The sequence below is a fragment of the Cicer arietinum genome, chromosome 2, assembly GCF_000331145.2.
Source record: "Cicer arietinum cultivar CDC Frontier isolate Library 1 chromosome 2, Cicar.CDCFrontier_v2.0, whole genome shotgun sequence".
In the NCBI taxonomy this organism is placed as follows: domain Eukaryota; kingdom Viridiplantae; phylum Streptophyta; class Magnoliopsida; order Fabales; family Fabaceae; genus Cicer; species Cicer arietinum.
This window is the reverse complement of record NC_021161.2, coordinates 34,807,539-34,832,780: the sequence shown is the minus strand read 5'-3', so window position 1 is coordinate 34,832,780 and position 25,242 is coordinate 34,807,539. Positions and strand designations below refer to the sequence as shown.

The 25,242-nt window shown below is 28.1% G+C and overlaps 3 protein-coding genes across 5 annotated transcripts; 1 reads left to right on the top strand and 2 right to left on the bottom strand.

Moving 5' to 3' along the window:
* Window positions 1–1,986: 1,986 nt before the first annotated feature.
* LOC101511725 (uncharacterized) lies at window positions 1,987–8,279 on the top strand. Its single transcript, XM_004490337.4, has 6 exons — window positions 1,987–2,367; window positions 2,467–2,565; window positions 2,890–2,931; window positions 5,740–5,869; window positions 7,835–7,936; window positions 8,031–8,279. The coding sequence occupies exons 1-6, from the start codon at window positions 2,143–2,145 to the stop codon at window positions 8,102–8,104; spliced, it is 672 nt and encodes a 223-aa protein (XP_004490394.1). The 5' UTR covers window positions 1,987–2,142; the 3' UTR covers window positions 8,105–8,279.
* A 13,729-nt stretch (window positions 8,280–22,008) lies between these two features.
* LOC140919280 (uncharacterized) lies at window positions 22,009–23,132 on the bottom strand. The gene is made up of 4 exons (XM_073365027.1): window positions 23,049–23,132; window positions 22,492–22,791; window positions 22,328–22,400; window positions 22,009–22,211 (listed from the first exon to the last, which is right to left on the bottom strand). The coding sequence occupies exons 2-4, from the start codon at window positions 22,723–22,725 to the stop codon at window positions 22,201–22,203; spliced, it is 318 nt and encodes a 105-aa protein (XP_073221128.1). The 5' UTR covers window positions 22,726–22,791; window positions 23,049–23,132; the 3' UTR covers window positions 22,009–22,200.
* A 41-nt stretch (window positions 23,133–23,173) lies between these two features.
* LOC101512041 (uncharacterized) lies at window positions 23,174–24,737 on the bottom strand. Of its 3 annotated transcripts, none has more exons than XM_027332080.2 (4): window positions 24,224–24,356; window positions 23,885–24,123; window positions 23,396–23,614; window positions 23,174–23,323 (listed from the first exon to the last, which is right to left on the bottom strand). In XM_027332080.2, exons 1-4 carry the CDS (start codon window positions 24,342–24,344, stop codon window positions 23,189–23,191), a joined length of 714 nt encoding a protein of 237 aa, XP_027187881.2. In that variant the 5' UTR covers window positions 24,345–24,356; the 3' UTR covers window positions 23,174–23,188. The 3 variants fall into 3 exon arrangements, with proteins under 3 accessions (XP_027187881.2, XP_073221126.1, XP_073221127.1); XM_073365026.1 differs by having other exon boundaries at window positions 23,231–23,323; window positions 23,396–23,487; XM_073365025.1 differs by lacking the exon at window positions 23,396–23,614 and having other exon boundaries at window positions 24,224–24,737.
* Window positions 24,738–25,242: the final 505 nt, after the last annotated feature.

Here is a 25,242-nt window from a genome sequence, read left to right as displayed (position 1 = left end):
TTAGTTAATTTTTGAGAAACATCTACGGGTGCTACTTATAATTATATGGAAATAGTTTTTTTAGTTGTAATATTTCATTAAACAATAGGTAGGTGGGTGTAAACTAGTAAATCATGAGTATATTTCTAAATATTTCATGAAGGCCTATTTAGAATTAATCACATTTATAAAGAGTGTTTTTCTTCTCTTATAATTAATTTTAATTTATTTAAAGTAATTTTTTAAATGAAAAAAATCTGAATTGTATTACCATTTTAATAATTTAAGTTTAATTATAGTTTTATTATTTAATTTTATCAATTCACGAAAGTGGTTCGTCTATTTTAAAATTTGACAGTTTTAGTCCACCGTTATAATTTTTTAACTAAAAAATAATGGTGGTATGTTTAAATAATTTAACAATGACGTAGAATGATTAATATCATTGAAATTACAATAAAATTTTCTAAAATCTTAACTCTCATCTTCAGAAAATTTTCATTTTTGTAGTTTAATTTAATGACATATAAATAATTAATTCATCTAGATGATTTTATGTCATGTAATTATATATTACATCATTTAAAGTATGAAAAATCATTTGTAACTCAAAAATTTGATGGCGGCACCAAAACTATCAATTTTTAAAATATAATATCTAATTTTATGAATTAATTAAAATAAAAAGTCTAAAACAACAATTAAATTTTTAATAAAAACATTATTTTAATGAAGCAAAATATCCACACTAATTGTACCCGGAAAATTAGTTTTTATAAAATAAACAGTTCATTTTATTAGAGAATAACATAAATAATATTAAAGGTTGATAAAAAAAATTAAATATTAATATTAAATATACATACAAGATCAACTATAAGTAATTATAATATTAATATTAATTTATTCACTTTATTTGTTTGTCATGTTATTCGAGTCAGATTAAAAACAAAATTTCTACTTTCCACTTTTTTTAGATAAAATACTCTCTTTTTTTTATAAAAAAAAAAAAGAAAAAGAAAAAAAAAAAGCACAACAAACGAAGAAGGGACCAAGAGAATGTAATGACGCACCAAGTTGAATCAAATGGAAGACTTTATTTCTAACAGAAATGTTATTATAACACAATATTTGACACCAAATACTTACACCGTATTCAACTATTCACTTATACCCTTCTAGAAAAAACTTCAAAAAAACGTGACACTGCAACCATTAATGGGTACAACACTCTCTCTAACTTTGACAAACCAGTAACTGTGACTAATTTGTTTGCCTTTCCTATTTAATTTCACAGATTTTTTTGCACTTCAACATATTTATCAATTTTTATTTTATTTGTTTTTTTATAGATGAGAGTGATCAGATTTAAGTTGTTTGTATGGGATGATGAGTTTGGTTCAGGTACAAAGACAAATGAGGGAGTTTCTAATTTAAACCAACACCTAATCAAGAAAGCAACACTGTTGCAGCATGTATGCAATCTAATTTATAGCAATTAAATTAACAACATTAGAGCAAAGTAAAGTAAATAACATGTCATAAGATTAAAAAAATTGATAAGGGAAGGATATTCTTGCAGCAGTGAAGAATGATGGAAAAGCGATTTACTTTAGTGGTCGGTAGTAAAAAGAAAAGTAATTTTAAACTCTAATAACAATTTTAATTTTAATTAAAAAAATAGAATAATATTTAATTAAATTTAAGAGATTAAATTATAAAAATAAATGTACAAGTACAATTAATTTGATCAACCTACGTGTAAAAAATAATACATTTATTGATTAAAAATTAACAAGTACTGATCCACTCTTATTTGTTAAGAGTACCATAGAAATTGTCTTGAGACATATGTTTTAAAAATTATTAATGACATATTTTAATAGTTAATGAAATCTTCAATAAAAAAAGTTAATAAATCATGTATACGATGATTTATACACGATTTCATTTTAAAAGTTGTGTTCCAACAAGACTGCTCTATAACATTGAGGAAAGTCTAAACATACGCAATAACGTCAAAAAAGGGCAAAAGGAAAATAAAAGATAATAAATAACCTTGAGTCTTTTAAATTGAAGTTGGTTTCACAAACCGCATCCTCATCAACCAAAGTATTTTTTCTATTCTATTATATTAAGTCACGTTCCTTCGTTGAATTGAACATGGAAAACGAAGACAACAACATGGCGAGAAAACCAAGATTTTTGTGCCTTCATGGATTTCGAACAAGTGCAGAGATAATGAAAAAACAGATAGAGAAGTGGCCACAAGATGTTTTAGACAAACTCGATCTTGTTTATGTCGATGCCCCTTTTCCTTGCACTGGCAAATCTGATGTTGAAGGAATTTTCGATCCTCCTTATTACGAGTGGTTCCAATTCAACAAGGTTCTTTTTTATTTTTTTTTTAATTTGGGGATACATGTAATTACGATTCATCTATTGTCTCTTTTAACATGTTTTTTTTTTTATATAATATAACAACAGGAATTTACAGAGTATATCAACTTTGATGAGTGTTTGCAATATATTGAGGATTACATAGTCAAACATGGACCGTTTGATGGTCTTCTTGGATTCTCGCAGGTTAGCTTCTTAATTCAATTTTTTGTAAGTTGTGAATTTTTAGGGAATTGATGTTGAAACTTTAAACATCAAAGTAAGACATCAAATAGGGTATTAATTTAATTTTGTGGAATGTTTTCGAAATTCATATGTACAATGTACCTATGAATTTGTGGTTGTGACCACAAAACAATTACTCCTTCTGAATTCATAGTGTGTACTAAAAATGAAACTTTAATTTGAAGGATCATTGTTGTTGTATCACATATACGTGGTGTATGTTTCATTTTATTATTAACTAATAATTACTATAAGGATCTGAAGTATTTCAATTTGACAAAATAGGGGGCGATTTTATCAGCTTCAATCCCAGGCCTTCAGGAGAAGGTATGCAGAAAACCACAATTTATTGCCTTTTATTCCACTTCCATTTTTTTATACAACATTGAGCTCCTTTTTCATGTATATTTTGTGCACGTTTTTTTAGGAAAAAAAATTGTATTATTGGAAAGATTAAAACAAATTAAGACAATTATTTTTACATAAAATTTAATCAGTCTTATATTCATCTCCAAATAGTTATCTCCAAATAGTTACAGATATCGTCAATAGTTTGTTTTTCATTTACTTACTTCCCGATAAGAATCTTTTGGATGATTTCGGGTTCAGTTGAGTTAGTTTTCATCAAATTCAATGCTCGAATTTATTTATTTTATTTGAGTTGAATTCTTAATATGTGATTTTTAAATTAAATCTAAATTAAACCAATTCGATTAATAGCGGGTTGAGTTAGGTTCACAAATTATAAATAATTTTAAAAAAATAAAATGTAATTAAATTTAATTATTTGAACATCTCAAAAATCATAAAATTCTATCACAACATATTATTCAATACTTAAAATATATTCATAAACACAACAAAACAAAATTAATTAAATTAACAACAAACCCTCAAATAAAATTCAATAACTAAATTATAACTATACATCAATAATATAAAAAATAAATAAAAATATATATGGCATGTCAATGAGTTGGATTTGAGCATTCAAAATGTTAAATTTGCTACGCAAATCGAACATTATTGATTTTAAATGGATTGATTTAGGTTAGACTTGAAATTGAATGGGTTGGATCAAAACATGAGTTGATTTAGTTTGGGCGACAGGGTTGAGTTTATCCATACCCATGATCAAGGTCGTCATTAAGGATGGGAATAGGCTAAGCCGTACGACAGGGGCCTATGGTCTGGTCTGGCATGGCCTATTTAATAAAAAGGCTAGACTCAAGCTATTTTTAAAGTCTATTTATTTAAATAGGTCAGACTCAGATTTATAAAAAAGTCTATTAGGCCTGACAGGCCGACATATATATATTTAATTATTTATTAATGTTATTTTTTATTATTATATTAATAATATTATTTCCTATTTAAAATTTTATCAATTAGGCAATCACTCAGTAGTCATTCCATATTTGGTAGTCGTTCCATATTCGGTAGTCATTCAATTAGTCAATAACTCAGTAGTCCTTCCATATTTGTTTGAGAGGCAATAATGGGTGTGTTTGTTTCAGAAAAAAAAAATATATTCTTTGAAACCAAGAATTATGTTTTAGGGTTTAAAGGATGTTTGTTTCAGATTTTTAAAAAATTATTTTGTTATAAAAATTATTTTTTGTTTAATATATATATATATATATATATGTACATTGATATTGGTATGTGGACAGCATGTGGTATGAGTAGAGCGTTTTAATATGAATAAGACTTTTAAATATGCTTCTAGGTCAGGCCAGACTTTTAAAAAGGTCAGGCCAAACCGAAAAAAAAAAAACTTATGATAGGCCGTAGACCAGACTTAGGCCTAAAAAATTAATCGTAGGTCAGGCTAAGGCTTTTCAAAGCCTGATTTGGCCTGGCCTATTCCCACTCCTAGTCGTTATATACATTTTAGATGTCTTGTTATAATCTTAAAAATAAAGTCTTTAATAAAAAGAAAGTATAATTTTTTAGTCTCTAAACCTTTTTTATTAAAAAAATGATATTTTTATTCCCTAAAAATGTCTCTATAAAATCAAAATAGAGTCTAGAAGGGAATGGAATTTTTTTCGAGACTAAACTTAAAATATCATAATTTGTTGGGGATTGAAAATATATTTAACCTAAAAAATAAAAAATTACCCTCATTTTACTATATTACAAAACGTAAAAATATTTGGGACATGTTCTATTGGGCTACTTGCACAATCGGTTGTGTCTATGATCACCCCTACTTTTTTGGAATAATTATTGATCAAATATTAATATTAATTACCTCTTGGTTGAACTCTGACATCTCATTCTCTTTAAAATTAGAGAATTAAATTAAAAAAAAATATCTAGTAGTTATTTTATATTTATATTTATATAAATATAATATATCAACCCTAATTGGATTTAACGGAAGGGACTAGTCTTCTACAATATAGCGAAACTGTTTATTCTTGGTTGGGACAATTACCTACATAAGATTAGCTCGTGGAGGGAACCAATGAGAAACAAAATCATAGTCGTATGCAGATTTTGTTATTATTTTATCTATAGACATTTGAGGTTATGCTATTATTAGTCTATTACTATATACTCTCTATGGGATGAAATATAATAAAAATTAATTTTAAAAAGTGAATGTATTTGATTCAAAATTTAGATCTTAATTTTTAATATTGTATAATTTTTAATTTTAAAAATTAATAAAATTTAATCTGAAATAAATGTTCAAACAAAAATTAAATATATTAAACAAAATCAATTAAAACATACAATAAATGATTTTACATTCTGAAACATTTAAAAATAAATAAAATTTAAGCAAAAATATAGTAATATTTCTAAACATTGTTATGTACTTTAAAATATCTAAAAATTTGTCTTAAGCATAAATATGTGTTGGATTGACCCTCTCAAAAATCGAACTAGAGTACTATATAAATTACTCAACCTTAACTAATTATGTTAATTAGTTATACCTCCAACCACTTAGATAGTATAATTGTTATTCTTGAAAAAAAAAACTAGAATAGTCATTTTTTTGTAATATTACCTTTCACATAATGACATTAATGTATATAAGATGAAAGAATTGGCGAAAATGTTAGTTCATATTTTATTTAGAAATTAAACTAAAATGGTGATATTTGTGTATATGAATAGGGCGTGGCACTGACGAAGGTTCCTAAAGTGAAATTCGTTATAATCATAGCAGGGGCTAAGTTCAGGTCACCTTCAGTGGCAGAGAAAGCATATTCTTCCATGATTACTTGCCCCTCTCTTCACTTTATAGGTACCTTTTCTCTCCTTTCGGTTTAGATGCATTTTGATCAATAATTTAATTAAGTAAATTATTTAATTTAGTAAAAAAGAAAATTATTTAATAGAGTTCAATACACTTATAATCTTTATAAAATATTCTCTTGACAAGTTTAGTCTCTACTTCAAGTAAAACAAATTTAGTCTTATATTTTAATTTTTTTTGTTTTGAAAAGTATCTGCAAATAATTTCATTTATTTTTGGTTTCATTCTTGTAAAATCAATTTTGGAATTGATTTTGATATATTTTGAATATTGTTTAATAAAATTAATTTTGTCTGTAAGATTGATTTTGAATTGAAACTAAAACTTATAACTTTTGTTTTTAAATTAATTTTTAGAATTACATTTATCATTGGACTCATATTTACTATCTAAACTTAAATTTATGTTCAACACAATTTTGAAGACAATTTCAATCAAATTCAATTTTACTCCCACGATAACGAAAAACATTTCATCTATAGTAAGACTAATTCTCTCACCAACTTCTTGGTGTAAATTTTCATTGATATTTAGTCTTTGAAATGACAAAATATATAGGAGAGCACTTTCCCGTTTAAGTGCTTAACGGGTCTTACATATATGTTGGAAGCCCCATAACTAATTCGACATTGAAGCCCATCATAGATAAACCATCTAAAGGGAGACTCTATTCCTATCTCTCCTTTTTTTATTGAAATTACCCAAATATGCCCTAAGTTTTCCAATTTCCACTATGTTTTCTACCTCTCCTCTCCACTAGGTGTGTAAGAACTTCGATGAATGCAAAAATTCAATTCAACCCAAGTAATTTGGTTTTATCTTTTCTAATGTTTAGTTCTTAACAGAACCTAATCAAATAAATTTGATCTCTAGTGATTTAAATATTAGTTTCATGTTATTCAAAATTGTGACCAAAACCTTATTTTCCTTATTATTATTATTATTATTATTATTATTATTATTATTATTATTATTATTATTATTATTATTATTATTGATGAATTTATTATTTTAAAATATAGTAGTAGTGTTATATTTTATTTTTATATTAATATATATTTCATCTGTAGTAAAATATATTAAAAAACGAAGTAGAAAAATATATTTATTTTAAAATTTGAATCAAATATATCAACTTTTTAAATAATTTCTATTTATATTTTATTCTAGAGAGAAGATATATTGTATATAATATTTTTGTATTGTTTTTAATATATAAAATATATAAATTTTTGAAAATACTAATTGATTAAGTTGAACTATTGGATTTTTATTTGTTTGATTTTGATCTCTTGAAACAAATATCAAATGATAATAGTATAACGTTAGATGATATAAAAATGTGTTACTAAATCAAAGAAACTTTATATCTAGAGACATATTTTGTAAAGTTGAACTAAGTCAAATAAAAAATCTAAAATAATATTAGAGTTTATTTAAAATATATTGTTAGTTTCTATTGTTTATTTTTCCACCGAAAACTAATGTATTTTAGGAAAATTTATTTTTTTAATGAAGTTTCATTAACTAGTTTCTGAAACAATATATTTTGTATTCATTCCAAAAATTATCATATATTAAAGAAGAATGTAATTAGAAAGTGTCATGAGGTGGGGGCCAAATACCGATGGAAAATGAAAAAATAAAGATGACATCGAATGAAAAAATTGTTAAATTTTGACCGTATAACTATATATATATATATATATATATATATAACATAATTAAAAAAAGTAGTGTGATTTTTTAAATAGTCATATACTACTTAATAATTTGTAATCTGTTATCTTGTTTTTTAGGATTTTTATCTCTGTTACAAAACCAAGGAATTTACCTTGGGTTGCTTTTTATCCTTTTATTTCTGTCACAATAAATATGAGTTGACAATAGATTCAAATTTGATTATAAAAAGGTTTTCTTATTTTTATTAAAAAAAATTGATGCTTATTGCAGGTGAGAATGATTATTTGAAGCAATATGGAAAAGAACTAATGGAATCTTTTGTTGAACCTGTGGTAATTCATCATCCAAAAGGACACACAGTACCAAGATTAGGTACGCTAATAAGCTATTATGTTTATATATATAATTTGAGAATTTCTCCGAGAATATGGTGGTTTAATTAAACTTTTTTTCTTTTATTTTTCAGATGATAAGACCTTGAATACCGTGACGAGTTTTATTGAAAGAATTCAAAAAGATATATCTGAAAATAAAGAATGAGTTCAGGCAACAATCTTATAATTCAAATCAATTTTGAAGTAATATTTCATTTTAGCACAAGTTTTTTGAAATATTATTTTAGCATAAGTTAATAATTGTTATATACTTGTTCTTCACATACGATTATGCAAGTCGTGTTTAATTAATGATTCTATTAAGAGGTTTATTTCAAATATATACTATTCTTTTTGTTTTTTGTTTTTTTAATAATATTCAGTATTCACACTTTAAGGTCCAAAAGTTAAAATGACTTAATTCATTAAAACTACTAACGTAGCTTTAGGCCCGGTTCAAGGGTGAGATCCCTGTAATAACAAGAGCTTTAGTCCCACCTTAAAAAGGTGTCGTTAAAAAAAATTAGTTTGATTATTTATTTTTTTTATCTCATATTTATTTTGATCTATTATTTTTTATTTGTTTTGGTTAATTATTATTTTTATTATTTATCTTTTATATAATAATTCACTTTAGTCATTAATAAAAGGACACACTTTTATAATTTTATAAAGACTAAATAATTTTGGTCTAGAAACAAGTGTGTTTCCAAAAATCTAGTTTTTGAAATAAACATAAAATTTGTGTTTTGTTAACTGGTTTTTAGAACATAGTATTTAATTGTCAATTTGAAAATTAATTTTAAGAAATTAATAAAATAAAATAAAAAGTATAACAGATCGAATATGTAAGACTGATTCGTTTAATCAGATATTTTAGATGAATTGAATTGAAAGTTTGAATTCAATTACTTAAGTTGGCTCATCACGTTTAATCCACTGATAAAGGTGAGGCGGGTTGGTCTGTCAGAGTAGATTGGAAAAAAAACTATTATTTTTAATGACTTTAGTCGAACTTTTTCTTCTAGTTTTTTACTAATTAAATCAAACTAAAGACAAAAAATTGACTCATTAATTAACCAAACTCAAACTAAAAAAATAGACTTAGGTATTGGGATTTTGTATCTAGTTTCTGTCATCTTCTTTCAATCAAACTCAACACACCCACTCCACCATTTTGCTCCTTCCATATTTGCCTAAGTCACTCATGCGATCTCGAATACTTTTCTATTTTATTTTTATTTTGACGATGGCTTAGTTTTGGCCTTTGAGATCGTTTAATATTGGTGAATTTATTTTGAGATTTTTTTTTTTTATGTTAGTGATGAATTTATTTTGGTAGTTAGCTTTGTTGATTCATAATAATTGCCTTTATTATTATTTTGAAATATTAAAAACCTAAATAAATAGTTTTAGCGAGCCAACTCGTTGGCCTGCCACAGGCTGGGACAAAGTGGTATTTCAATTTGACTACCTATGGTTGCCTACCTCACCCCGCTTTTTGGTGGGCTAATCACAGGGCGAGCTAGTCTTCTTTTGTCATCCCTAATTTGAGGAGTGAGACGAGGAAGGATCGGATTTAGATAATCTCCTATAAATATTGTTTAATGTCAATAAGTTGGCTTTTACACTACAAGAATAACATCAATTTGTAGGAAAATTAAAATAGATTTTGTAGCAAAAAAAAAACTCACAAATAATGACAAAAAAAGTCATCACAAATATTAAAATTCAAATTGACTGTTATTTGTGGTTGAAAAAACCCTTACAAATAAAAAAATATTTCTTTTGGCTAATTGTAATTTTTGTGGTGGCAAAAAACGGCCACAAAATTGTTGTAGGAAAAAATTATTTGATTTTGTGGCAGGCAACACCCTCATAATTGGTTTGATTGATTGAAAATATCAGCAGGACTTTGTGGTGGCCTAAACCCTCACAAAATTAGACCGTTGCAGCATTGTGAGGGCTTATGTCACCACAAAGGCAGCCTTTTTGACCACTCAGACTGCCACTAAGGAAATAGAGTCGTTGGCTTTTATGGCGGCCTAAGCCCCCACAAAAGTCATACCCTTGTAGCATTGTGAGGCTTAGGTGCCACAAAGGCAACCTTTTTTTTCTTACCACCCAAGCCTCCACAAAGGGAATAGAGTCATTGTTATTTTGTGGTCGTTTTAGCCGCCACAAATGATCTTTTTTCTCTCTATATATATTATTCTTCCTTGATAGCGTTTCAGCAAGTGTACTAAATCGTTGCAAGTAATAATTAAAAGGCTTAATTGCACTTTTGGTCCCCTATTATAACTGAAAATTGAAAGTAATCCCTCCATTTTGTTTCTCTCCAGTTTTAGTCCCAAACAGAATTTGAGTTGATGAGTTGTCATTTTTTTAATGACGTGTTAATAAAAAGCTGACGTGGCAGACACATACGTGGAATAAACTTATTATTATATTATTTCTGATTAAAAAATATAATTTATATTTTTAAAAATCATTATTATAATTGTTAAAAATTATTATTACAAATAAAATTTATTTGTTAAAATTAAATTAAAAGAAAAAACACCTAAAATCAAAAATCCTAAACAAATCAAAATCAAAAGGATTCACCCTAAAATCATTATAAACCCTAAAATGTTACCAAGTATGGAAAATATTATTGGATTGGATCAAATTCACTGTTACTGGGGTTGTTTTGTGTGGCAGTATGAACATAAGATGTTACTGGAATTGATTATGAAAGGTCATCTGAGCCTCATAAAAAGATTGGTGGAGAAATTTGTGCTTTCCAAGTCCGCATGCATCCTATGTGGAAAAGCAAATGCTTCTTTCTCATTAGGGAGGATGAATCTGCTGATGATTTTAGCTTCCGTAAATGTGTGGATCATATTCTTCTCTTGCCTGAAGCGATGCAAGTGAAACATGATGCAAACAGAGCATTAGGTGGTTCTGGTGGAGCAAAGCGTCGTGGTGGGAGAGGAGGTTCACGCGGACATGGGAGAAAGGGAAAGTCCAGACATTGAGTGCAGTGAGTAGCTACTCTTAGTCTTGGTTGTGTTTTAAGATTTTAGTGTTTCTATGAGCTTGTTCCATGTTTCCTTCTACTAGTAAATGTATTACTCAGATTTGACTTTTTAATTGGTAACATTTTAGGGTTTATAATGATTTTAGGGTTCATGAGTGAATCCTTTTGATTTTGATTTGTTTAGGATTTTTGATTTTAGGTGTTTTTCTTTTAATTTAATTTTAACAAATAAATTTTATTTGTAATAATGATTTTTAACAATTATAATAATGATTTTTAAAAATATAAATTATATTTTTTAATCAGAAATAATATAATAATAAGTTTATTCCACGTAAGCGTCTGCCACGTCAGCTTTTTTATTGACACGTCATTAAAAAAATGACAACTCATCATGATTTGGACTCAAATTCTGTTTGGGGACTAAAACTGGGGAGAAACAAAATGGGGGGACTACTTTCAATTTTCACCTATAATAGAGGGACCAAAAGTGCAATTAAGCCTAATTAAAATGGTAGTACCGAGTGTCGAACTCAATGATTGCATTTTACTAATGAATTATATTTAATTACTAAAATTGAACAAAAATTTCCCAAGTTGATTGAAATGATATTTAAAATTAACAACAATAATAAAATTGATCATTTATAATAAGAAAAATGTCAGGGGTGAGTTTCACTTTGAATCAAACATTGGTGTCTAATTTGATCCTAGTTACTGAATTCCTTTCTTGAATTATTACCGAATTCTCTTTATTATTCTTGCACTAAAAATGTCTTAGTGACAAAAACTTTAATTCCAAAGTAACCCATAATTCCTTAGTAGATTTAAGATTAGAATTAAGCATTACTGTACATAATCATCTTGTTAAATTATTGTCTTTACAACTAATTTAATTGGTTTCATGACCTATATATATCCCTAAACTACAAATTCATGAATTTCTCATCTCAAGCATTCATAAAGTCCATTTCCGTTTTAAAATACAAATCGTAGAACATTTTAATGTTGATCAAGCAATAAAAAACATTAAGCACATAGATGAGAAAAATAATTAAATAAACTCATTCATATAACTAGAAATCAAATCATAAAAATAAGGGTTTCATCTTGTTACACTCATCCCTAACAAATAGGGTTTAGTTACTCATGACAGAGATAGAAAAGATAAAGATTAGAGAAGAATTACAAGAAAGATTCAGGAATGATTCTTGATAAAATTGCTCCAATTGTGTTAGAAACGACCGTCTTTGAGTTTATGTGCTAGGGCACAAGTCTCCCAACTTCCCAATAGTAAAAAAGATTCCTAAAAAGTGAAAAGTGTGTTTTTAAACATTCAGCCACGTGCCACGCGCCTCATGCCCAGAATTGGCGCTTCAGGCACAAGTGGACAGATTCAGGAAGGCCGAAATGCGCCCCGGGCGCAGGTTTTTGCGTTTCAGGCGCACAACATTTGTTGTCTGACGTATACTACATTTTTTCTCCTCTTTAGAGTTTGAATTTGGTTCCGGTGTCTTCATGAAAGTTGTATCTATGGATCTTAGCTTTCATTTTCACTTGGTTTGACTCCAATTGGACATCTACAACTCCAGATATTGCTGAAACGCTCCACGTAGGTAATGTTGATTTCTCGCCAAAATTCAGCACTGCACTAAAACAAAGTAACAATGCAAAACTCTGAAAAATATCTACTTAATCAAGGAAATAAGAACATAAACATTTCATTAAATCAAAGAAATAAAATTAACAAAATATATCAAATAAATCCTTAAATTAACTAATGAATAAAAAATAAATAAGACTAAAAACAATGAAAAATATGTATATGATGAAGAGTCATCACTTTCATTTTTTACTTATACATTCTCTTTAAATTTTCTCTCTACCTTTTCTTTACAAATATTTTTCCTCAAATTTTATTTTTCTCCAACATTTCTCTCAACCTTCTCTCTTGAATTGAGGTAAGTCTTTATTTTATGTGTTGTTTTCTAATGTTTGTTTTTATTTGAAGATATTTATTTAATGAATATTATTTAAATTTCATTTTAACAATGGTGTTATTGTGTTGACACAAGATATGATTGCAGGTTACTGAACACGAAAATTGATTAAATTTGTGTAAGGATTTGATGTAAAGGAAATTGATAATTATAATTTAGCAAATGAACTAAGAATAGAATGACGCCACAATCTAGAGATTGATAAGTCGAAAAGAACGCTAGAGATCGAAGCCTCACAAAATAACAATATGTTCAAAATTTGTTTTGCATAAGCTAGGGTTTTGTCGTTTATAGTGACAACACCTTACAAGTTCTCTAAATTTGACTCAACTCAAGTTTTTACCATTAGACCCAAATGTTCTTACTAATTCAAAATTCTACTTTAATTAAAACTAATATTAAATTTAATAAAACATAGATGCAACATTCATTCCTTAACTTTTTTAATTTGGATTAAGCAATTTACTATCTTGGGCTTCAATTCTTCATGAGTTGAACTTGCTTCAAATAAAGTGACTATCAAGTTATTTAGAGCATCACTTGCATTTTTTTGACTTTGCTTTTGTCATTGGATTTCCATGACCTTAATTGTCCTATTTGTTTCCTTTCTTGGTTATACTTTTTATGTCCTCACCAGTTTGGCCTCTCATAACTCCATTACATTTAGACAAACGATTGAGATCCTCTATCTTTGGATCTTGTAGCTTCAAAAAGCTCATAGAAATCGATTTAAAAACAACTAACAGCCACTTCAAAAGGTTCATCAAGTGAATATCCATTTCCCTCTTGTTCGGTTCATTTAGAAGAACTTATGGTTGCTCCTTTGGCACTATTCCAATTTCCTATGATCATTCCACAAGTTGAGATACCTTCATTTGATGTTTGTGCTATTGTTGCTTCAAAATCTGCAAATCTTGCCTCTAGAGTCCTTCTACCACTCATTTTGCCCATATGTTTGATTTTTCTCAATTTGTCAAAAATGAAGATTTTGATTGACTAAAAGCTAAAATTGAGGCGTTTATGAACCAAACAACCAAGAATCAAAAGAACATTCATAATACCTTGTGCTTAATCTTAGCTAGACTGACTAACCCCAATTTTTAGTTCATTTTTTCTAGATGTATTTTTTTTGACTCGTCCACTTGTTGTTGTTTTTTTTTTCTACTCAACTCTTTTTGTCATATGAGAAAAGGGGAAATATATGTTTTTGAGAATAACTACTAATATTTATCAATTTATCTTGTCATAATGTCATTATATCATTTATCACTCTTACTTTTAAATGTGTGTATATTAAGGGGGAGCCTTGCTTTGATATTTTATGTTGTTTTACTCAATTAAAACTAAAAAATTGTTCAAAAAAGTAGATGTTTGTCATCAATAAAAAGAGGAAGATTGTCAGAACAAGTTGGTTTGGAGAACTATGACCCTTACTTATTTTAATGATAACAAAAATTATTTTGTGGGAACAATTCAAAGCACTATTGTTTTTTACTTATGTGTGCAATTCCTTGATCAAGTAATCTTAAATGACTTTATACTACACATCATTTGATGATTAGACAATTTAAAGGAACATCAAGACAATTCTTTGAAAATTGTATCTGAGTTTGATGAACGTGCTTTGAAACACGCCTCTAGTGATTCTATTTTTGCAAGAAACACTCTGATAATTGTTATAAGCATGTGATCGTCTGGATGTGACATAAAGTTAACACTTTGATTCAAATTAATGCTTTTATAAAAAGTCAACATTGTCACACAACTCAATGCTCTGATAGAAAGTAAATGCTATGATATAAAGTCAAGGCTTTGAAGAAATCAAATTTTATTATCCTCTACTCAACATCTTGAATTTGTTATTGGTATGAAGAACTGTGTGACAAACTCTTATCATGGAAATTTATGTTCTTTTTGTCTCTTTCTTCAAGATACGCATAATCAATTACAAGGGTAAACTTAGACAAGGTTTAATAGTGAACCGAAATATCTGAAGATTTGATACAAAAGTTTATGATACATACAAATTTCTTACAATCACGACAACAATTAGAAACCCTAATAACAATGAGGTTTTTCTATAAAAGGACGTGCAATCTTCATTGGAAAACAACGAAAAGTATTACAAAAAGCACAATACAACCGTCTTTGCACCCGTGTTCTTAACGCTATTATTTTTCTAAATGTTGAGAGATATTTTACTTTCTCAAGCAAAGCTTTGTAAACACACTATTGTAAAAGTTATTCAGAAAACCCATAAAACAAATTTTGTTTGTAATATATCTCAATAGTGTTTATAAGCAAAAGGTTGAGAAGAGTTGAACACATTCAAGTTTACTAGTAGGTGGTCAATGCACATTTGATTGAGTTGGTGAATAGTGGATTAAATCATTCACTTTGAAGGGACTAGATGTAGCTATTGTGTTGGTGCAAACTAAGATAAATTGGCTTGTATTATGTTGTGGTTATCTTTTTATCTGCTATTTTTATTACTTTATTTTAATCTTGCTAAAAAATAATATTTTTAAATAAAACGCAATTCAACTTGTCTTTCTTGTGTTTCTCGCTCTACACTAGCGTTGCCCCCTTTTTCTTTACTTCTTTTTGTCTTTTTCTAGTCAAAAGGGTGGTTTAAGGTCATTTTTTCCCTGAAATCGCCAATTTCTCTTTTATTTTTTTTTTATTTTTTTATATACATTTATTTAATTAAGTGATTTTCACATATATGTAGTTTTTTTTTGTTATTTTGTCGTTCAAGTGTGGTGTTTTGATTTTTCATCTCATTGTGGTGTACTGGTGTTCATTTGATTCAAGTCGACAAAACAACCTCGATCAAGTGCATATGCAATCAATGACTTTAGCGTCATCAATATTTTAGCTCTTGAAGTATGAATATTCCCGACACTTTAATTTTAGCATATATGTAGGCTTTGCCACATTTGTAGCCATTTTGTCATTCTATGCTATTAACTTGGATGTTGTAAGTTTATTTGCAGATTCATCATTTTTTATTTTAGCAACTTTAAATTATATTGATCTTGATCGATGTAATTTTTCTAATTTGAATGAATGAATATCGTTTTTAGAAAGAAAAAAAATCAAAACAAAATTTTATTAGAGTATTGACCTTAAAAATAATAATATTGCTGACTCACTTACAAATTTGGATGCTATATCATTTAAAATGTCCACATGGAACTCTCCAGTCAATATTTCGTTTATCCATCATCAGACTTTTAACCACGAGGGCTATTCTAACAAATTGTGAATATTGTGAGGACTAAAAATTTAATTAAATTTTTATAGGGGCTCAACTTAGAAGGTCAAAATTTTATAGAAACATAATTATATTTAACCTTTTTAATTATTACTAAAAAAGAGAGGGCAATTTGTGATGAAAATGAGTGAAAGATAGTTAAACCTGGAACCCATGTTAGGATATATAAAAAGAATTAGGACATAAAATAATTTAAAATTTTAATGGATGAAAGAATTAGTATATGTTTGTAATAAATATAAATGATCAATCAATTGCATATGTAAATATAATAATATTTAAAACATGAGAATGCATTATATAATGTAGTATAAATATAAATTTTAAACATATATTTTAGATGAAAATAATTAAATCTAATTTCATAAATTTTCTATAAGTAAATATGTCACTAACAATGTTACTGAAACCATGAATATTAATAGTGTTTAAGAAAAATACATAAAACGTTAATTTTAAGTTACCAAATGCATAATATAAAATAAAAGTACATAATATGGAATAATTTATTGAAACTCATATAGATTTGTGTAAAAATTTACATGCATGATTTATACGATATAAACTTTCGATCCAACAACAAAAATCAGAAGAAAAAAAATTAAAAGAAATAAATATGATTATAATAATTTGAAGTTCAGTCATAAACTAAGTAAAGTTTAATGAAAGATTGTTCTAATCAAGATTTGAATTTTGGTTTTTCCGAATGTTCGGTCTTTGATTTAATTGAAATTCATTAACTACGCAAATTCAGCTATTTGATTATATATATGCCAAATTAAAGGAAATGTAAGTAAATAACTCCAATAATTTGGGCTAGTGGTTAAAACACAATATTGAATTTGATACCATGTTTGTTTGATCTTGTCATTCAACGAAGACAAATATAAATCAATTTATAAGTGTATAATGAGTCATAAAGTATATCCAACTATGGACCGAAGCATCGTCGTATCAAACATATATTCATTGTATGTCATTGCAATATTATGAAAACGTGTACTTAGAAGCAAGGTTCTAAATTTTAATTTGAAATTGCTTAGCAAATGATTACAACAATACCTATAAGAGACAAAGACAAACATTCAATATAATAGACAACAAATATCTGTAAAATAAATTCATGGGAAGTAAAATAGTTATTTACCTATGTTTGTAATTAGAAAATATTTTTTGAAACATCATTATATAGCCCATATTACACTAGTAGATATAAGTAGACATCAACTATAATTCAACAAATCTCGTAACAATGATAATAAAAAAAATCCACGAATCCTTTCATTTAATTTCAACTACCACAAAGGCAATCGAAAACATGTCTTTGTTTCCATCAATTGCTACATGTGAAAGTAATATTGCTCCATTCAGTCTTTTTAGGTGACATCCATCAATTCCAAACCATGGCCTACAACCTCTAACAAATCCATTTTTCATTGCATTTAGACAAACAAAAAAACCTCTTAAACTCTAGCTTTTTATTGAGTTTTACATTAGTTACTTCTATGCCTTAGTTATCCAACAATTCTTGTCTCATACTAGCATAGCTCGTATTCAAGTCAACCTTCAATTTACTTTCAAATTATTTTTGTAATCTAAGTAGATGTGACATTTGAGTTATTTGATATTTTTATGCAAGAATGCACATTGTTATATATCTTAATATTATATATTTTCCCATCTAGTATAGGAGAGGCATAAATGCGCCAACAAACCTTTTGACACACATACAACAATTACTTGAGCTTTCTCATTGTTAATTCTCTTGATCTCCAATCCGTCTTGTATAACAAAATCTCTAAGGACGACTCTTAACTCATTTATATCGCCAAACAACAAACCAGCTTCTAATTTCACTTTTTCATCAAATTCATGAAACACATAATTTTCCTTTCATACCTCTATCAACATAAATTGGCACTTTATCTTCATAAGAATTCTCAAATGCAATAACATCATATTTTTTCTCATAATCACTCAACTTGTTATTACTATTTTCATTTTGTGTTTTTTCCTTGTACATATAGCTAGATACATAATTAGCTTAGTCTTCTTCATTTTGTTGAGGTTCATCAATTATTTTCCATTCATCGTTAGAGTCACTAGTTACTATTTCAGGGACTGCTATATTAACATTATTGTCGTTACAATTGAGCAAAATAATATGCAATTGTGGCCAGTTTGAACATATCAAGAACGTGAGAATAAGACTTAATTAGGTTTCTTATATGGCTACCCAAATGACAAAAAGAAAGGGAAAAAGGAAAACCTCCGTCGCTAAACCCACCTGGCATATTCAACAACTTACAAATATCATCAATCAAATCAAAATATGAGTAACAAACAAGATCGACATTTTTTTACCGTCAAAGTTACTTCCCGAGTGCAATGCACAAACAAATGTACACATCCATATTTTGGTTCATTGTGTCCATTATTATCCTTCTTTCATCCCACATGAAACATACCACACAATAAATATATGAGGATTTAATGCCATAAGTGGCTAACAACCAACAAAAATGCAATATTTAACTAACTTGTTGACAAAGAATCCAACAAAGTGGCTAGATTTATTGGTTAGTGACAAAGAGAATAAAACACCTATTGTTGGTTTTGTTGGGAAACAATGGCTACATTGAATTTTATTAGAAATTTGTTGTAACGTGAAGTGTTTGAGAGGTTTGTAACGTGAAGTGTTTGAGAAATGACGTATGGAAGATTCATATTCTTAAGTATAGTTTGATGAGAAAAACAATTAGAGTATAAATTTTGAGATTAGAGACAAATAGCAAGAAGTTAATTTTTTTTTAATGATGGTTAACTCCGTTAACTCAAGGAATATGGATATTTTTCTCAATTTTGAGGAGGTGCGAGTATCTTTTAGTAAAACCTTAAGGGAGGTGAAAGCAATTTGCTTTAAATTTTATTCAGGAAAAAAAAAAGAAATTTCTAAATTTTTTTCATGGTCACACATCTAATTCCTATTAAATTTTATTCATGTGCTTTTATCCAAAAAAATGACATGTGTAGTTGGTCCTAAAACGCTATGTGCAGCTAGTGAATGACATAATTGCACGGTTACATATCTAATTCATATTAAAAATATGATAGAATTTTATTTGATGATCAACCACTTTAGTTGGCAAAGGAAAGATAAATCCACTTATTTCTAGCACATTTTTTTTAAATACCTATTAGTAGCACTTGATGCCATGATATTATATACATACTAGATACTAGATACCTCTAGCTACATCCTAATCTTTTAATGAATGAATACTATCACATGACAATTAATCAAGTAGTTGAGGAATACAATTGTATATAGGCTAATCTTTTAATGAACAATTAATAACTATAAACTATAAGCTAATTTTATCAAAGTGAGTTTAAATTTATTCTATTTGAGTCATAATACAATATTAATAACATTAATTAATAATATTGTATGATGCAAAAGCTTAAAAAAATCTTTCAAAAAATTGAAACCCTTTAAATAGTTAATCCAAACACTTCATTTAACTTCACGTGACCCAATTATTTAAAAATAATCTAGATATTTGGCCCAAAAAAAAAATCTTATTTCGACTTCTACACCTTAGATTTATGCCACTTGAGACTTTTTACAAATTATTCTCTAATTACCTCAATAGGATTTCTCAATATTCTAACTCACAACTGACTATACAATATATAGAATCATTCACAATCTATTTTTACACTTGAAGATTGAGATGAAAATGTTTACAAGTTTAGAAGGTTTTTCGGGATATGGTTTCAAAATTTTAGATGAATGAGATTGATTTGAATAAAAATACACTCATAAATATTGATCCTCAAATCTAATAAAGAGTCTGAGAATCTTTGTTGTTTGAAGAATTCTTTAATTGATGATCATTTGGCTAAGTGAAATATGATTAAATGCAAAATTCTTGATCTTTTAGGTTCTGATATCTCCCCTATATTTATATATATATATATAAGGGCAAGAATGCTTCATAATTTTTAATATTAGAAGCAATATGATAGTTGGGCATGTTGTTCCATGTAGGATAATTGTTGTTCTTCCTTAACAATGAGTTTCAATTAAAACACACGACATCAGAACCTTTTGATTTGACTACTCATTGTTTAGTACAATGGGGGAAAATGTATAAGTGTTATGCATGGATCCTAAGACTGATTTGGCAACTGAAAATGTTTTTCTACTGTAGCAGTCACTTCTCTTGATATTTTGTAAAAGTGCTTGTTCGTTTGGGCCTTTAATGCAAACTTTATGATCTCCTCAGATACTTCTGAACTTCATGAATATGATTTTTCTTTTATCTTTTAAGATTGACCTTTAGATCTTAAATAGTAAAAAATTATTAAGAAACATTTTTCTTGATAACTAGACTAATCATTTCATGAGACTTTATTCCTTTTGCATTTATATCATTTTTCTTGATCATTGATTATGAAAAATGTTTGTTAATACTTTAAAGGCAAGACTTCCTTTTGTTGTGAATATGTTGATGATGATTTTGATCAGAGAAAGAGATATACTTAGTTTGCTCCTTGATTAATACTTGCTTTACTAAATTTTTTTATCGTTAATCATAAAAGTTTGTTATCTTTGAAACATTATTAAGTGTTTTTGTCTCAATATTATATACCTTGATGGATTTTGTGTAAGCCACTACCCATTAGAGGACCTACATCACCATTCATGAATACACTACCATCCATCAGAAGACATACACCACCACTCATTTGCTAAAGGTAATTTCTCCATTTTCGTTCCTTTTTTCTTCCATTTTTGTTTTCCCTTTTCCCACAATTTTCTCACCCATTTTTTCTTCTATTATCTCAAAGCTTGCTCATTGATTTCTCAAATTCATCTAATTTTCTCCTCAAAACTGAGGCACATAAAGGATAAAGGCAAAATGAAATATCACTTTCACACTTTGGACCCACTCATGAAGATCAAGTGTTGTCCCAAGAGGTACCTGGCCAAGGAGATAAATCAAGAACTACAACAAAGAAATGATAACTCAAGCACTGTATTACAATTTTTAATATGACTGTAGGAAGCAAATTGTTAGTAAGTGAGCAATTTCAAGTACTGATTTGTGTATATTAATTATAATTTTTGTAGGTTATAAAAATACGGACTTAGAAGACCAATTATATACCATGATGGGTTTTGTATATGGCCACCATCCTTTCAGAGACATACGTACCATTCATTAATGCACCACTACCCATCATGAGATCTACACCACCACTCATTAATGCACCACCATATTCATCCATTAGAGCACCACCAACGATGACAAGACTACACTACAAGAAATTGAACGTTTAGCGACAGTGAAAATCTGTAGGTAAACGTATAAAAACCGTAGGGATAGGCAAATTTACCTATACCGACGGGGTTTTTTTTCGTGGTATATAATCACCCAATGCCTACGGATTTTCGCCGTGGCTACAGGGGATAGTGACAGAATTTTTTTCGTTGCGGTAAACATTTGATTTTACCTACGGATATTTCATTGTTGGTATATACTTTAGCCATAATTTATACAAATTATACCTACGGTTTTGATTCTGTTGCTATACATTTAAGTGACAACTTTTTTCTGTTGGTATAGGTTTTAAGAGTAATTAATTTATTATAAATATTAATTTTTTGTTATCAACAAAAATTATATAATAATTTAAAATTTATTTTATAAAATTAACCAAATATAAATATACAATGAAATATATATATCTAAGACTCAAAATAAAATAAAAGGTGTTCATTGTATATATTAAAAATTAATATAAAAGTCTTACAACGATAAAACAAAACCCTTAACCTCAAAAAATAGACATTTAAAATAGACATCTTGTGTCATACATAACAATCTCAAAAAATATTAAGAAATAGAGTCCACTAAATTGCCAATATTCCATCTTCAACAACAAATTAGCTTTTAATCTTCACCTACAATCAATAAAATAACAAATGAATAAATACACGATTCCACATAAAAATATTACTAATAAAATAGAGAAAATGTTAATGATTTTAATTAAAATTAACTAATACTATCTAATTACCATTTTCATTATTTTCGTTGTTGTTTGGACTAAGTGAATTCAAATGGTTTTGAGCACTAGTAGCATCAGGAACCTATCACAAAAAATAGAAAATATTACTTATGAAAAATACGATTATGGAACTTATGAAGTTAGTTGGATAAGATTAATAACTTATGATATACCTGTCTTGCAGCTTGTATTATATCATTAACATCTGCTCCAGAAAATCGATTTTGAATTAAAGTCATCACATTTGCTAACAAGTTTTCCATATTCTTAACTCTTTCGCGCAACTCTTCATTTTCAGATGCACAAACCTTCGATTTTTTAGAATGAGGAATCTTGCCCATACATCGCACACGTCCGTTTTTATCAGGTCCTTGTACTTGATAAAATATGTCATCCTTCCAAGACATAGAACCTTGTGTGTCTTGGGTTGATTGAGAAGTTCCAGCCTCATTATTATGTTTTTTTAGTTCTTCCTAAAAAATAAAATAAAAATTATTAATGATTGAAAATACCAAATTGAAATTGACATTCAAAGCATGTAGTACTACAATAAGATCCAATTAAAAAACTTCAACATTGCATATAGGCTAACAAATACAAAATCTCCTAAATGGTCAAGTAAAAATCCAATACAATCATCATACATTTGAAAATAAAATTCAGCACTTTGTCAAACTTAATTTATACACATTTTATATATTGGTACCGTTTAATTATTATCAAAACTTACAATCAATCTTGCAGCCTTTCCATTGACAATTGCTCCATCTTTACGAGTGCGGGTATCAATGTAAATCTCTTTACGTCCAGGCAACACTCCTTTGCCCTTTTTATCTACAACCAAATAAATAAGTTAAATGCATTTCATTTTTAATTTAAATTAAAGCCATAAAAATAGAAATAGAAATAAACCTTCTCATCAATAAACTTTGGGAGACTTTTTGAACCCATACAATGAACATCTTCAAATTTAGCACGATTTTGCCTATTAATTTTACTTATTTTCTGCAATTGAAATAAAATATTAGTCTTAATAATAAACTCTTTAATATATTACTCATAATATATACGACTTACTTGTCCTTCATCAGAAAACCAATGATGAACCAAACCACGATATTGATTTGGGTCAACCCTATCATCTGGTACAAGAGATGCAACTTCTTCTTCTGTTTTAGTAGGGTCATATGCCATTGACTTTAGATCACCCTTCCATTGCCTCCATTTCTCATTCAGCTCAGATTTTAACATTTCTCTTGTTAAGTCATTTATTGGAGGAACAAACTCAAATTTACTCTACACAATAAGAGATGTTAAAGAAACATGTTATATTAGTTAAATGTATTCTTACAGTTATCAACATGTTATGATGTAGTTTGAGTGTGCTAAACATCTATATTCTTAAACTATAAGTATGATTATAAATTGTTAATCCATCAAATATTCCTAACATCATCATTGTACATCAAACATGTTAGAGCACAAAAACTAAAAAACATGTTAATTGTACATCTCAATTGACTTCTTAAAAAAATGTTATATTAGTTAAATGAATAATCATAATACCTCTATTAATTTCAACATTTCTTCTTTGTAATCATTTGGCATAACTTTCCATGACTTGTAGTTGATAGGAGCATATTGATACCTTCTAGCTACGCTACCAATGAAACGAGTTAGAGTTGTCCCTTCCTCACCAATGGGTCGACCATATTTGTCCAAATTAACGATTATTAAATCACCATCTTCCATTTCCCATACATCTAACATTTTTGTAGGACCTCTAGCCCGTTTAGGCTCTACTTCTACAAACAAAACAAAAGGACAATAACATTATGTGTGCATATAAGTCATAATAAAAATAATATAAATAAAACTTCAAAACAAAGAATATATAATTAATACCTTTTTCAATTTGTTCTTCTTCAACTTCTATATCAGAGGGAATTGAGTGAGATTCTACAGACTCACGTATGACATCTCTTCCAAGCAAGGGAATCAACTGGATGCCTAAGAGAACCATCATTCAATCTACTCTCATGGTGCCATCTAATTGATTCTGCAACTTTGGAGGACATGTATAACCTTTGCAACCTTGGTTTCAATGGAAACCATCGAAGGATCTTTGCTGGTATCTTCTTTCGCCTCTCAGAAGTCTCCATTCCATTACCTTGTACGTCTTCATTTGTTGTTTTCCACCTTGACGTACTACACTTTGGACATACTTCATATTTGGCATATTTATCCCAATATAATATGCAATCATTGGGACAAGCATGGATCTTCTCATACCCCAAACCTAATCCTGAAACAATCTTTTTAGTTTCATAATATGACTTTGGCAAAACATTTTCTTCTGGTAAAGCATCTCTTAGTAAATCAAGCAACATGGAGAATGACTTGTCACTCCACCCATGAAGACACTTTAAATGATACAAATGTACCATAAATGATAGCTTGCTATACTTCTTACAGTTGGGGTAAAGCATTTGCTCATTCTCCTTTACAAATTCGTAAAATTTAGAGTTTTCTCTAACTTCGAGAATTCTTTCACCTTCACCACAAATTGGCTCTTCTGTAGAATGAACTCCAAATACATCATGAACTAATCCATCCATGTCATGCTCCATTTCTACATTTTGTTTAGTAGCGCTACTTGAAGTTCTAGGTTTTTCACCATGATATATCCATTGTCTATAGCCTCTAAGAAATCCACGATGTGGATCTGTTAAGTGTTCATAAACACATACGCGAGAATAAGAGTGACAATTGGCACATTTTGTACAAGGACACATTATTTTTCCATTGATTTGTGAATTTTAAAAAGCAAATTCAAGAAATTCATTAACTCCTCGAATATATTCTTCACTTTGTTTTGATGGATCACACATCCATTCTCTATAAGCCATTTGGAAAAATTAACT